This window comes from Tyto alba, unplaced genomic scaffold, assembly GCF_018691265.1.
Source record: "Tyto alba isolate M040663 unplaced genomic scaffold, T.alba_DEE_v4.0 Super-Scaffold_20, whole genome shotgun sequence".
Lineage (NCBI taxonomy): Eukaryota > Metazoa > Chordata > Aves > Strigiformes > Tytonidae > Tyto > Tyto alba.
In genome coordinates, this window is record NW_024881283.1 from 6,851,986 (window position 1) to 6,865,244 (window position 13,259).

At 55.0% G+C, this 13,259-nt stretch overlaps 2 protein-coding genes across 5 annotated transcripts; both read left to right on the plus strand.

Annotated features, from left to right (window-relative positions):
- Positions 1–267: 267 nt before the first annotated feature.
- On the plus strand, positions 268–4,875 carry GPATCH3 (G-patch domain containing 3). Its single transcript, XM_032992149.2, has 7 exons — positions 268–649; positions 942–1,357; positions 2,680–2,854; positions 3,221–3,280; positions 3,550–3,671; positions 3,797–3,924; positions 4,529–4,875. Exons 1-7 carry the CDS (start codon positions 289–291, stop codon positions 4,746–4,748), a joined length of 1,482 nt encoding a protein of 493 aa, XP_032848040.1. The 5' UTR covers positions 268–288; the 3' UTR covers positions 4,749–4,875.
- Positions 4,876–5,430: 555 nt separating this feature from the next.
- GPN2 (GPN-loop GTPase 2) lies at positions 5,431–11,249 on the plus strand. 4 transcript variants are annotated; one of them, XM_032992152.2, is made up of 6 exons: positions 5,431–5,453; positions 6,831–7,276; positions 8,796–8,952; positions 9,120–9,280; positions 9,934–10,064; positions 10,567–11,249. In XM_032992152.2, exons 2-6 carry the CDS (start codon positions 6,860–6,862, stop codon positions 10,637–10,639), a joined length of 939 nt encoding a protein of 312 aa, XP_032848043.1. In that variant the 5' UTR covers positions 5,431–5,453; positions 6,831–6,859; the 3' UTR covers positions 10,640–11,249. The 4 variants fall into 4 exon arrangements, with proteins under 4 accessions (XP_032848043.1, XP_042649718.1, XP_032848041.1 ...); XM_042793784.1 differs by lacking the exon at positions 5,431–5,453 and adding an exon at positions 5,724–5,823; XM_032992150.2 differs by lacking the exon at positions 5,431–5,453 and adding an exon at positions 6,472–6,680.
- Positions 11,250–13,259: the final 2,010 nt, after the last annotated feature.

Sequence of the window (13,259 nt, forward strand, 5' to 3'; positions counted from 1 at the left end):
CCCAGGGCCTATGACCCCACCCCAAGGATCTGGCCACCCCCAGGACCAGTCACCTCCATTAGGGCATGGCCACCCCCTAGACCTGTGACACCCCCCCACCACCAAGGACCTGGCCACCCTCAGCCCCCCATCACCCCCAAGACCTGTGACACCCCCACCCCGCTCCCCCCCTCGCCTGCAGCGCGCTCCCAGCCCCGCCACCAGGCGGCGCTCTCCCCATGCGCTCCGTCACCTGACGTCATCACCGCGCGCCCAAGACGCCGCGACGCTCCGGCCGGGTGGGGCAAGATGGCGGCGCCCAGCTGTCGAGCCGGTAATGGCGGCGTTGCTGCCGCCGCCGCTCGTTACTGCTTGGTGAGCGGCATCCCGGCCGCGTTGCGCTCCGCCCAGCTCCGCGCCTACTTCAGCCAGTTCATAGAGGCCGGCGGCTTCCTCTGCTTCCACTACCGCCACCGCCCCGAGCGCCCGCCGGCCGGTAACGTCGGGGAGGCCGCGGCGCCGCGGACTTGCTGCTGCTTGGTGGCCGTGCAGCCCGGCCGCGCCCGCCGCTTCGTCCGCATGTACTCGGGCAAGCGCTGGGTCGGGCCCGGCGGCGCCTCGCTGCCCGGCCGCTGCCTCATCCACCGGGTTCGCTTCAGCCCCGGAACAGGTACGAGAGGGCACCGGGGGAGCCGGGCCGGGCCTCCCGTCCGGGGCCTGGAGGGGTCCAGAGGACCCGTTGGGCACCTGATCCCCCACCCCTGAGGGTCTCAACAGCCAACCTGAGTGCATCGGGTGGTTAAAACCACCTCATCGAGTTTCCTTCATGCCTTAAATCCATTGTGAGGCAAGAAGAGTCAGCTTGGGGTCTGTTCATCCCCCTCCTGCCCGGAACGGCCCCAGTTGGCCCCTCACTGATGGACTGCGTGTTCCCCCACAAAACCATTCCTTCTTTCCTGCAGGCACAGAGGCGTTTCCCAACAGCGGGGACAAGACACCCGCGGGCGAATCTGTTGCAGAAGCAGACCTGAAGCGGCTGCCTGAGTTCAACCCCCCTTCCTTCATGCCTTATGGGAATGTGGGCACCCCCCTGAAAGTTTTTCTGGAGCTGATCCGGGCCTGCAGGCTGCCTCCCCGGATTATCAAGAAATTGCAGCTCGATTTTCCAAAGACAGGCTCATCTCGTAGGTATGGGAATGTGCCTTTTGAATACCAGGACACTGAGACAGTTATAGAAGAAGGTGTTTACACTGCTACGGGGGATGAGATCACAGAGGAAGAGGGGCCTGTAGCAAGATCTGAGGTGACTCACCCAGCCCGTGCTGAGGAAGATGAGGAGAGGCAGGAGAAGGAGAAAGAGGAATCGCACTCAGATGATGTAAGTGGATTTTTCTAGCACTGTCTGAGGTTAACTATTGTAACTGTGATGCTGCGAGGGCTGATATAACTCTCTCAGTGCTCAGTTTTAATCTTTTAATTGTATTGTATAAATCACTTGTCTAAAAATGGTGTTAAAATACAGTTGTTCGTGTTTTGGTACACTGAGCCCCTCAGTGCCTGAGCAGTGTGGACACTAATGCCTCCAAAACTGCTTGTCCAAATCAAGCTGGTTGTAGGGGTTGAGCCCAAAGGGTTTGGTCAGGCTTGAGCCTGAAGGGCTTGGCCCAGAGGAGCAAATGGGTGGGGGCTGGTGCTGTGGGAGCAGATCTCTGCCCTGCTGTGTGGCAGATTGGCCGGGCTCTGCTCTTTTTCAAAAAAGAGGTGACCAGAGATTTGGGAGCGTGCTCATGTGCTGGAAGTGACATGCAGAGCTGTACAAATGATTGACCTTGAATGCCCCTGTGATTGAAGTTAGTCATTCTGAGAAAAATGGCTTTCATGACAAAGACTTCTAGAAAACTGGGCTCAACAAGCTTTCCCGAGACTATCTCGCTCCCTCCACCTGACAGACGCCTGTCTAGCCTGTTCTCACAAACCTCTGTCATTATAGAGGCAGCACAATCCTGAGGCAAGCCATTCCCGTTCTTTGCTATACCAGAATTAACTTAGATGCCAAATCTGTGCTGCAATTTTGCCCCAGTAGGTTCTCTTAGCAACAGCGGACACAGAGAATGCTTTGTTCCATCCTTTACAAACTTTTTATTCAGTCTTTTCTTCTCCAGACTAAACAGACTTCTCTAGCTGTTTCTCACAGATTGTTTCCTGGATCTCTAGTCATTCTTTTGGCTGTTCCTCAGTTGGTTAATGTCTTCCTTGGAGGGCTCTGCCCAGAACTGGGCAGGCAGCAGTAAAGCTGTCAGCCTGATCTATGTCTGTGCCAGCGGGCCGCTTCACTGGAACCGACACAATCTCTTTAGGGATCAACTTGAGTGGAATTAATTTGTTGCTAGTGCTGACTTTACGTAGAACACACCTGCTCCTTAAATGGGCATCTTTGCATTACAGATTGGGTATGCTGCTGAAAGCATGCTGTGAAGTGGGTGTGATGTGGTATTTTTCACCACTTCTGTGTGCTGACTCTGAAGATGGCATTAGTCACGGGAATGAGGTCATCAGTGCCGGTCGTGTTAGTGCCTGAAAACAGCAGGCTGAGACGAGCTCTGTCGACAAAGCTGTTTCGTAGGGAAGGCGAGGGTCAGGGAAACAGGCAGGAGGCTGTGTGCTGTTGGTGTCATCCACCTTTCACCGGCTCCTTTGCAGGACAACGATACCTGTGAGGAGTGGGAGCGACACGAGGCTCTGCATGAGGACGTGACCAAGCAGGACCGCACAGAGGAGCGGCTCTTTGAAGAGGAGATTGAGCTGAAGTGGGAGAAAGGCGGCTCTGGCCTTGTCTTCTACACAGATGCTCAGTACTGGCAGGAGAAGAATGGAGGTAATGTTGGTGTTTGTGTCGCTGAGCCACAAACTAATCACCACAAACTGGGGGGCCTAGCCCTGCAGGTAAATCACGTATAACCCCATATAAGCATTCCAGATCAGCTCCAGATACAAGCATCTTGCCATCACTTTTTAAACCTTCCCTTGATCACAAAACCTGCAGTGGTTCAATCCAGTCGCCAAAGACCCCAGTGGTCCTCCTGGCAGCCTGTTGTGTAAGCACTGTGGTTTGTGGAGTCTCTGGTACCGTTTCCTTCCCATTTTGTAAGAGAAAATGGGCAGCTGGGCCACCAGCAAACAGCTCTTGCTTGTCAGACCTCCACAACCATCACCAAAACTGGTGTTTTCCTTCTCTTGGCAGACTTTGATGAGCAGACTGCAGATGACTGGGATGTGGACATGAGCATCTACTATGACAAAGGTATCTGAACCCCCTCACCCAGGAAACCAAGGAGGGTGGGAAGTTCTGACCCTGCAGAATTTCTGCAGTGGGGAACTATTTGGCTCTGTCATCCTTTGAAAGCGTCCAAGACATCAGTGTACTTGAAGCAACATTTTTCTTGTCTGGCAGTGACAGTTGCCAAAAAGAACAGGTTCTGCCTCCTTGTTGTGTGGTGCTCTGGGGGAAATGATGGTAGCGAATGGCTTCTCTGAGCTGTGCTGCTCTGACTCCTGCTGCTTAACCCCTAGATGGAGGTGATAAGGATGCTCGGGACTCGGTCCAGATGTGGCTGGAGCAGCGACTCCGGGATGGCTTGGAGGATGGCTCTGTTTCAGGGCAACAGATTGGCACCTTTGAGAGATACACCAAGGTAAGCTTTGGGAGGGGATGGGGCAGGACAGGAAAGGCTGCGGTGGCGATGCCCAGAGGAGGGGTCTGGGAAGGTGAAGGTGGGCTTTGTCCAGCAACTCTCTGACGTTTTTTCCTCTCTCCCAGGGCTTTGGCAGGAAAGTGCTGGAGCAGCAGGGCTGGACGGAGGGGCTGGGGCTGGGGAGCAGCAACTCTGGAATGGCCGAAGCTCTGGACAACGAGGGTCAGAACCCCAGATGCAAGAGGGGGCTGGGGTAAGTACCCAACCCTGCCCCGCCAGCCTGTGTTCAGAGCCTCTGCCCGGGATCTGGGCTGATGCAGCAGCTAACTGGCTGCAAAAGGAATGGAGAATCAACCAGAACTATAAGGCTTATCCCAGGGACCCTTTCTCTTATGTAGCTGGTGGCAGAGCCTGTCACAGTGTTCCAGAGCTAAATATGCTGCTCTTCCTGATGGTCCAGTGCTCCTTAGAGGAGCTTGTGGTGTTAGGAGTAGGGCTGGAACCATTTGCAGGTTCATGCAGCACACAAGCACAGAGGGAGAGCTGTGCTTGAGGATTAAGGGTCACCTCTGCTACAGTATTCTGGTGGGGAAAGCCCAAGTGACCTGAGCTGCAGTTGTGCACCTCACCCTTACTGTCTCTGTGGGGCTTCTGGAGGCTTCGTGCGGTGCTGTGTTTCACCATGAGGGCTGGCTCTTGTTCTAGAGCGATCTCACAGCTAGGAATAGGACAAAAATCCTTATTTCCTGTATCAGTCCACTTCTCCCTTGCAGCATGTGAAGGAAATGAGCTGGGACACGCAGGGGTGTCTGACTGCCTCAGCCATGTTGGACCAAACGTTTCCAACTTCCCTCTAGGTACCACGGGGAGAAACTGCCAACTTTCAGCAAGGTGAAAAAGCCCCGACGGGACACTCCCATCCTCATCTCGACCATTTATGATGACCCTGACCCAAAGGACAGTGGTGACCAGCTGCTCAGGCGCCAGCCACCCACTGCCATGAAGTACAGGCAGCACATGGCGTTTGTCCGGGCGTCACACAGCGCTCTGGAGAGCTTCAGTGCCCAGTCACACTGAGCAGAGACTGTCACAGAGCCTTTGTACTGGTTTGCTCCTGTCGAGCACAGGCTGGCTCCTGGGCTCGGGTTTGGAGCAGGGTCTTCATATATTTATTTTTGGAAGAAATACAGACTTGTAACACAAATTGTCTCAATGGGTGTCTTTCCCCTAACTTGAACCGTTCAAAGGAGGGGAAATAGTGCTGGTCCCGGTTGTTCAGGGGGAGCAAGGAAGGGTGTTGTGTTTCTGACTGTCAATTTAAAGCTGATACAACTGCCTGGATCAACCAAGCTTGTGTGCTAGGTCAGCCTAAAAAACCAGAACTCGTACGTTGTTGCTGCCTGAGACCCAGGGAAGGACAAGTACAGACAGGGCCAGCTGTGGCACAGTAACTGTCCTGCCGAAAGCTCAGTGCTGGCCCGCAGCTTCGCGTTGCTTGGGCGTGACAATCCCACACTCCTGGGAGAAACTCATCGGGATGAAAGACTCATCCTGGCAGCCTCCAGAGGAATTCTGTGGGAGGCGTTTCCCTGCGGTCGGGTGTAGCGGGTGCTTCCTTCCACAGCTCTCCGACATGCTCTGCCCCATTGTCATGACGCAGGCACTCTTCTTGGGGAGGGTGGGGAGCCTTCATCCCTGTGACCCAGTACTGGAGGGTTAAATGTGAATTGGTGAATGCTCTGCTGGCAGGCTCCAACGTGGCCCTGTGCACTTTCCTTAAGGGTATCGCTGTGTCGGGGGGGATGGAGGCAGTAATTTTCCTTTCTCTTGGAGGCAGAGGTGGGGATGGGGCTGTGCCGGAGGGATAAGGGCCGGCGCCGGGACTCGAGCCCTTGTCGGGACTCGAGCCCTTGTCGGGACTCGAGCCCTTGTCGGGACTCGAGCCCTTGTCGGGACTCGAGCCCTTGTCGGGACTCGAGCCCTTGTCCCTCACCCCGATGCCGGGGTCCGGCTTCGAGTCCCGGCGATGAGGGAGCCGCGCGACCCTCCGGCCGCCAGGGGGCGCCGTGGTGGCGGCGGCCTTGCCTCGCCCGGAACGCGGCGCTCGGGGCCCGCGGGGACCCGGACCCAGCGCCGGGGGCACCGGCGGGCGGTGAGCGGCGGGGAGGGAGCGGCGAGGGGGGTGTGAGGGGGGGAAGGCACCGGGAGAAGGGGGGGGGGGGGCATGGGAGAACGGGGGTCGTGGCGGAGACGAGGGGACGTGGCGGAAAGGGAAGCCGGGGGGGCGGGGAGATATGGGGATAAATAGGGGTGCAGGCGAGGGGGGGGATGTGAGGGGAAGGGGGAACATAAGGGAAAGAGGGGATGTGGGGGAAAGGAGGGGATATGGGGAGAAGAGGGGATGCAGGCAAAGGGGGGGACATGGGGGAAAGGGGGTCATGGGGAGAAGAAGGGACATGGGGGAAAGGGAAGCATGGGGGGGATATGGGGATAAACGGGGGTGCAGGCGAGGGGGAGATGTGGGGGGAAAGAGGGACAGCAGGGGAAGGAGGGGATATGGGGAGAAGAGGGGGTGTGGGGGGAAGGGGGATGTGGGGGAGAAGGGGGGATGGAGGAAGAGGGGCCGTGGCAGGAAGAGGAGACACGGGAGATGTGGGACATGGGGGGAGAGGGGATGTGGGGTGGGGGAAGGAGTGTGTGGGAGAAGGGACATAGGCTGGGGCGGGGAGAAGGGAGGATATGTGGGGAGCAAGAATATGGGGGTTACATGGGGAGGAGAGGGGCCATGAAAGAGAAAAAGGACGTGGGGATATGGAGAAATGGAGGGGAGGACATGGGATCGTGCTGGGGTGAGGGAGGGAAGGCACGGGCACTGCCACATCAGGAAGGACCCAACTAGGGTAAAATTCACCCCGCATGCAGGCAGGAGTAGGGATCTGTGTCCCACAGGCACAGCCCTGTGGGTCTGGTTGGGGGTTTGCGCCTGTTTTCAGCCACGGGGGTGACAAGGTAACATCGGCTGCGCACAGAGGGACGGGAGGCAGCAGTTACACAATGGCACTTTCCCTTCCTCTCCGCCCGCTCCTGGGTGTGAATTCCAGCAGCTCGCATTCGTATAAATGCAAATAAATCTGTAAATGGGAGCTTTTCCTTTCTTAGTCAACAGAAGGAGAAGGAAATGAGCCGACATGTCTGAGGGCAGCAAGGGGAGCTCACTGGCCTTCGGCCAGGTGGTAATCGGGCCTCCAGGCTCTGGGAAGACGACCTACTGCCACGGCATGCAGGAGTTCATGGGCAGGATCGGGCGCAAGGTGACGGTGGTGAACCTGGACCCTGCCAACGAGGCGATGCCGTACCAATGTGCCGTGGACATCGCCGAGCTCATCACCCTGCCCGACGTGATGGAGAACTTGAAGCTGGGCCCCAACGGGGGCTTGATCTACTGCATGGAGTACCTGGAGGCCAACTTCGACTGGCTGCAGGAGAAGCTGGCCGCGTTCAGGGGTCACTACTACTTGTTTGATTGCCCAGGGCAGGTGGAGCTCTACACCCACCACGATGCCCTGAAGAACGTCTTCGCGCAGTTGGCCAAGTGGAATTTCAGGGTAGGTTTGGGGCTCTGCAGGGATCTGGGATCAGCCCCTCACACCCCGTGTGCTTGTGCGAGGGCCTGGGAGGCTGTACGCCGCATGGTCAGAGCTTTTGATTATGGGTAGTAATGACAGTTTGCTTTAGTCACCTGTTTGGCCTTTCGTGTGAAACAACTTTATCGGGGAAAGAGGGGAGTTTTATTGGCAAAAGAGTGGCTTGTTCAGGGCATTTAATGCAGTGGGATTATCATGAGCAGAAACATGGATTCCTCCCTCACACCCTCTCGCTGTGCTCCAGGCTCCTCTCCACAAACCCCGTGTGTTCTGTCCGAGTGGGCGCTGTATTTCGGAGTGGGGAGGTAGATGTGCGCTGGCCGAGTGAGGACCCTTTGTGCTGCCTTGTGAGAAATTCAGGCGTCATCTCGGGCCCTACCTGGCTCTCCTGCAGCCAAGCTGAATCGCTCTGCATGTTGTAGTACGTGCTCTGTGCTTTCTTGCACAATGGAAGATGCAAATGAGGAGGCGCAGGTGAAAAGAGTCCCATAACCAAGCGAACTTGCTTACGTTGCATTTGTTTTGCATTTGGGCCAAACCATGAATGTGCAAACCCTGTATGGTGTGAGCAAGAAGGGCAAGTTCATTTGCTTGAGAATGTCACTGAGGATCAGCACATTAGAGATTATTTTTATTCAAATCAACGTACATGAAATTGTAGTTACTAAAAAAAGATGGTTACACTGCTGTTTTGATGCTCTCTTGAGTGCTTACACCCATCTGTGAGCTTTAAACTGACTTTTTTTGCTGCAAAGCATAGCTGTGACTCAACCACAATCAACTATAGAGCTCTGACTTTGAGCAACATTGTGTAACAGGCAGTAACTTAACAGAGATCTGGGACCACATTGTTACAGCTGCACAAAACACAGGGAATCAAACTGCTCATTAATTTAGTTATTAACTATTATTTCAAACCGCATGACAATTGGTTCTCCCAGCAGAACGTGGTGTGCTACAGTTACTGCTCCTGAGCATACGCTGTGTGGGAGCATTCTGGTGGGGAAGGTGGAAATCAGGAGACAGTTGTGTCATTCAGGAGAGTCAACCCCAGCTCCCACCCCCAAAAAACCTGCAGGGTTCAGACAAGCACGGAAACTTCATCTGTGGAGAAAGAAGCCCTGAGAAAAGGGAGAGCAGTTGCAGGTTTAAGTGTCTTTCAGTACTGGTGGTAGAGCTCAGCGCTCCTGCCAGCCTCCCCACAGCTCTTTCTGTGCATCAGCACCCTGTGTGCTGAATCCCCTGGGTGTGAATGTGGCGATATATACATATACATATATATGTGTACTCATATGTGAGGATGTTTGATATGCAGGAGCTAGAAGGTAGGTGGTAACTTTCCCTTTGTGGGAGTCCCTGTAGTTATAGTCAGGTCTAAACAGATGGTCCTTCAGCCACTTCTCAGAGTGTCCCAGAAGCAAGCGGATGGACTCGTCACGGGTCTGACCGTGTGCTGTCCCTTTGTGCCTTTGCTGTCCAGCTGGCTGCGGTGCATTTGGTGGATTCTCACTACTGCACAGACCCTGGCAAGTTCATCTCCGTTCTCTGCACCTCACTCTCCACCATGCTGCACGTGGAACTGCCCCATGTCAACGTCCTCTCCAAGATGGACCTGATCGAGCAATACGGCAAGCTGGGTAAGAGCCTGTGCGAGAGGGATGCGTGGGATTGGGCTGAGTCAGGTGAAAATTAGCTGTTGGGGTACGGGGACGTTTTGTGGGGAGATGATGGGGGAACTGGTGTAAATCTCACTGGGTTGTTCAGTTTACAAATTGCCTCAGAGCTTCTTGGTGTTTCCCTGCAGCTTTCAACCTGGATTATTACACAGAGGTCCTGGACCTCTCTTACTTGGTTGACCATTTAGCTTCAGACCCCTTCTTCAGAAATTACCGCCGGCTCAATGAGAAGCTGGTAGAGGTGATCGAGGACTACAGCCTGGTGTCCTTCGTTCCGCTCAACGTCCAGGTGATGCAGCAGGAGGAGTGGGGCAGACAGAGCAGGGACTGTTGGATACGTAGTCAGCACATTTGGTAGAAGCTATGTTACCTCTGCTTAGAGCCATGAGGGCTGAAAACCTCAGCTGTGAGGAGACTCAGCAATGGAGGACAACGAAACACACCCAGACTTGTAAATGCTCTGTGGCAGCCAGGGGAAAAGAAAAGGCTAATGAGCTTGGGGCTATGTGGGCCTTGTGCCCTGGGGTGGGGAATTAAGACCCCCTTCAGTCAGCTCTACTGTGCCTGCATTTCAAATCTGGGCAAAGTATTACCTAAAACATTGTTAAATTAGGGAGCACAAAATAATTAGAAGATTGGGAGGAAGGGCTGAAAACATTAATCTGGTAGTTTGCAGAAGTGTCAACAAAAGCAAATGGGCTGAGAAAAGAGGTGATGAAAGGGAGTGAGAGGGTGGAGGGTGTCAGCCCATCATGTATTCGGGCTCCACAGTGGGTGCCCCTGTTTGTCCTCTGGCCTCAGGGAGGCCGGCAGCACCCTTGGGGCGTTGGGTGCTGCGTGGGTGGCCCAGAGCCTCGGAGAAAATCCAGGGCGAAGCCCAGAGCAAGCTCTTGCCTCCTGGGAAGGACCAGATTCCCTGTGTGTCATCTCCCTCTCTTTCAGGATAAGGAGAGCATGCGGCAGGTGATGCAGGCGGTGGACAAAGCCAATGGCTATTCCTTCGGAGACCAGGAGCACAGGAGCCTGGAAGCTCTGATGTCTGCAGCAGTGGGAGCTGATTTCCACTTTACCTCGTATCCTTCTCCACCAATCCTCTGTTGTGTTGGGTTTTAGTTTCTCTGTCCTTGGGGACTGGAGGTGGCACTGGCAGTTTGCAGGCCCAGGTTGTTACTAACATCATCTGATGCTGTTTGGTGATACGCCTGTAGCGAGTGGTAGGGCTCAGCCTGGACCTTGGCAGACAGTTGTCCACACCAAAGCCACCACATTTGTTGCTAATTGGTGCTGTGAATGTGGGAGGAATCTTTTGACAACTTTCCTCTCTCTCACACTCACTTGGACTTGTTCATTCCACCTCGTCCAAACCATACAGTTGATTCTCCTGTACTTGTCGGGTCTGGGATCAGCCAGAGCCAGAAATAACTCAGGTGATGCGTGCTGCTGCCAGTACTGCTGTGTTCCTGCCAGCCTTCAGGCTAATGTGGGGCTGGTTCCTTGCTGAGAACGTTAAGAGCTCCTTGCAGAAGGGAGTGTTTGAGCCCAGCCCCTTGTTTTCCTTAATTACTGCGTTATCAGCACACTTGCAGTGCAGGAGAAGTATGTGCAATCTCAGGACAAAGCGGTGGAAGAACAAGTGATGGATCTGTAACACACCCACCTCTTCTACAGCTGCTCTCTGTTTTGACACCTCTCCTTTGCCTACCAGGAGCTTAAGGGATCTCCGTGTCCTGTGACTCAGACCAAGTGAAAGCCTGTCCAGGGCAGAGGTCTGGCTGCTGGACTCCCTCTCGATAAGGGTTTGACCTCTTGTGCTTCAGCCCCACTGCACAGAGCAGTGTTTTTGCAGAAAGGCGATGGCTGAGTGCAAGGCAAGCCGGGTCTTTCCTCAGGGACAGGAGAGATTTAGCCAGGTGAAGGCATGGTTAGCAAGAGAACAGAAGCAGACCGACCTTTGCCAAGTCTCCTCCTCCCCATCATGACCAAGATAGGTCCAGAGAAAGAAAAAATTGGTTTGAGCTGTCTCTTCTGCAGTGACACAAGACAAGAGTTCTGGGTTTAGTGCGTAGGAGGAGCGTGCATGGGCCTTGTGCTCAGAGGAGTATCCAGGCTGAGAAGCCTCCAGTCTGTCCCAAGGAAGACAGAAAGATGGTTGTTTTTTTTAAATAATGATGGACTCTTTCTTAATAAAACACTCCTTCGTCTTGCTTTAATCTTGTGAGTTTGCTGAACCTGAGTAAATAAAACCAAAGTGCTACAAAGCCCAAGGCTAAAAAGCCTCTGGTGGGAACGTCACAGCAGCTGGCGCGTTGTGTGCTTTGCAGGAAGGCTCCGTGTTTGCGACATCGTGTTCCTCTATGATCTACCTGAGCACAGACAAAGCGTTTGCTGGAGGGAGTGAGGAAGAGCGGCCGTGGGATGGGAAAGCAGGTCACTCGTGCGCGCTTATCCGGGGGCCGAACGCTGGCGTTCGGTGTGCGCGCAAACTGCCAGCTCGGCTTTTGTAGGCTTTGGATTAAGCAAAGCCCTGTGTGACTCGGCGGGAGGGTTGTGTGTAGGGCCTTTCCCAGCACCTGGCTCGTCTGCCCTCATCCACCTTCCTTTTTCTGGGCTTGCTTTCTCCACCTACCTCCTCCAGACCCCAAACCCTGGCGCTTCCCCTCCTCCTTGTGTAATTCCCTCTCGCCGGCCGGTGACACCGGCAGGTCCCAGCCTCGCCTCGCAGGCAGCGCCGTGGGTCCCTCCGTGCTGTGACTCGGGAAGGTTGGGGCGATGAAAAGCGAGGCGTCCACACCGAGCAGCCCTCCGAGTGCCTCCCGGCAGCTCGCGCAGCCGCGCGTAGGATGGGAGCGGGTGAGAATCCCGGCTCCCAGCTCGGGGTGCAGATTCAGCATCGCTTCTTGCCCAAGACCTTGCATAAGATAAGTCGGCTGCTTTGTGCAGGCCGGTTTGGCCCTTCGCAGAGCGATTGCAGACCCCTGACTCGGTGAACCGAAATGCAAGTGGGGTCTTGCTTAGCAGGGACTGCAGCTAGGCGGGGAATTAAAACTAAATTTTCCTGCGTCTCGCAGCTCTGTGGCCAGGATTTGGAGACAAGGCGGAGCTCTGGGGGAGAAGGAGGGAGAAGACACACGCTTCCATGCGTGCGCGCACACACGCACACGTTTGTGCTTTAACCAGATCAGTTTGCAATTAAAGGCTACACTGACATTTCAAATATAAAAGTCAAATTCCTGTCTGCTGTCAGTGCCTGAGCCCTTTTCCCGAGAGCCCAGGGACTTCCCTGGCTATTCCTGGCTGAAACCCAGCAGCCACATTTCAGTGCTAGCAGGGGCTGAAGGTCTGGAAGCCAATCTAACCATAACAAGAGGTGAAATTCCAGCCTTGCCTCATGGTCTTGCAGACTTGTCCCAGTTGTCTTTGAGCCCTGTAGTTGCTGTAGAGGGATGGAAGACGTGCTCATAAAAATGTGAATTTTATGGCGGCTTTTTCACGGCTTTGAGAGATTTGGTGGCTTAAAAGGGTATTGTCAGGTCAAGCTGGAGTTACGCAAGAGCCATCAAAGCTTTTGTGGCTGTTTGGCTTTTTTATTTTAATACCCAGGCAGTAGCTGCTGCTTCAGCCCTGCCGCGCTGTGCTGGTGCTGGAGAAAATGGAAATCAAAGGTGATAGAGACCTCTCAGCTCAGGGAACCTCTGCCACGTCCAAGTCAAGAAATGCTGAGGTCTAGAAGAGCTACAGCCTGAAAAGTGCAGCGTTTTTTGCACCAAGGGGCTCTTTACAGCTCAGGTTTGGGAAGCAGGGGCTGAACTGGGACCCGCAGCTCAGCAGGGATGATACTCGCTGCTCCTGGTCAGGGCAGAGTAGAAAATGGCTCTTGCAGCAGGCAGGGATGGCCGGGGACCCCCGGCACGAAATCCATCCAGCTCCTGCACCCACATGTCCCCACGCTGGGAGGGGACAGCCTCGCCAAGGCTCCCGGGGCTGAGGGAGGTGACACTTTGGCTCCCGTCACTCCCGTTGAGCAATCAGCTGGGGCGAAGGACCAGGATTAGTCACCCCAATCGAGGCACATCCCTTGGGGGGGGGGAGCCAGGCTTTCTGCCGAGCTGGTCCTACCTGCCCCGGCCCCTCCAAGCCCGGTGCCGGCAGAGGCTGAGCCCACCCTGACCGCGTGTGGGACCTCCTGGGCGAGACTGAACGTGGCAGGTCGTGTTTTTCGGGATGGAGGGGTTTGGTGCTTCAGTTGCGGCCACTGAGCCGGGCTTTGC

Bases quoted from the DNA above. Each gene is read 5' to 3' on its own strand.
- GPN2 (XM_032992152.2), top strand. From the start codon at position 6,860: ATGTCTGAGGGCAGCAAGGGGAGCTCACTGGCCTTCGGCCAGGTGGTA. The intron at 7,277-8,795 runs GTAGGTTTGGGG...TTTGCTGTCCAG, and splicing joins TGGCCAAGTGGAATTTCAGG to CTGGCTGCGGTGCATTTGGT. The intron at 8,953-9,119 runs GTAAGAGCCTGT...GTTTCCCTGCAG, and splicing joins CGAGCAATACGGCAAGCTGG to CTTTCAACCTGGATTATTAC.
- GPATCH3 (XM_032992149.2), top strand. From the start codon at position 289: ATGGCGGCGCCCAGCTGTCGAGCCGGTAATGGCGGCGTTGCTGCCGCC. The intron at 650-941 runs GTACGAGAGGGC...TCTTTCCTGCAG, and splicing joins TCGCTTCAGCCCCGGAACAG to GCACAGAGGCGTTTCCCAAC. The intron at 3,672-3,796 runs GTAAGCTTTGGG...CCTCTCTCCCAG, and splicing joins CCTTTGAGAGATACACCAAG to GGCTTTGGCAGGAAAGTGCT.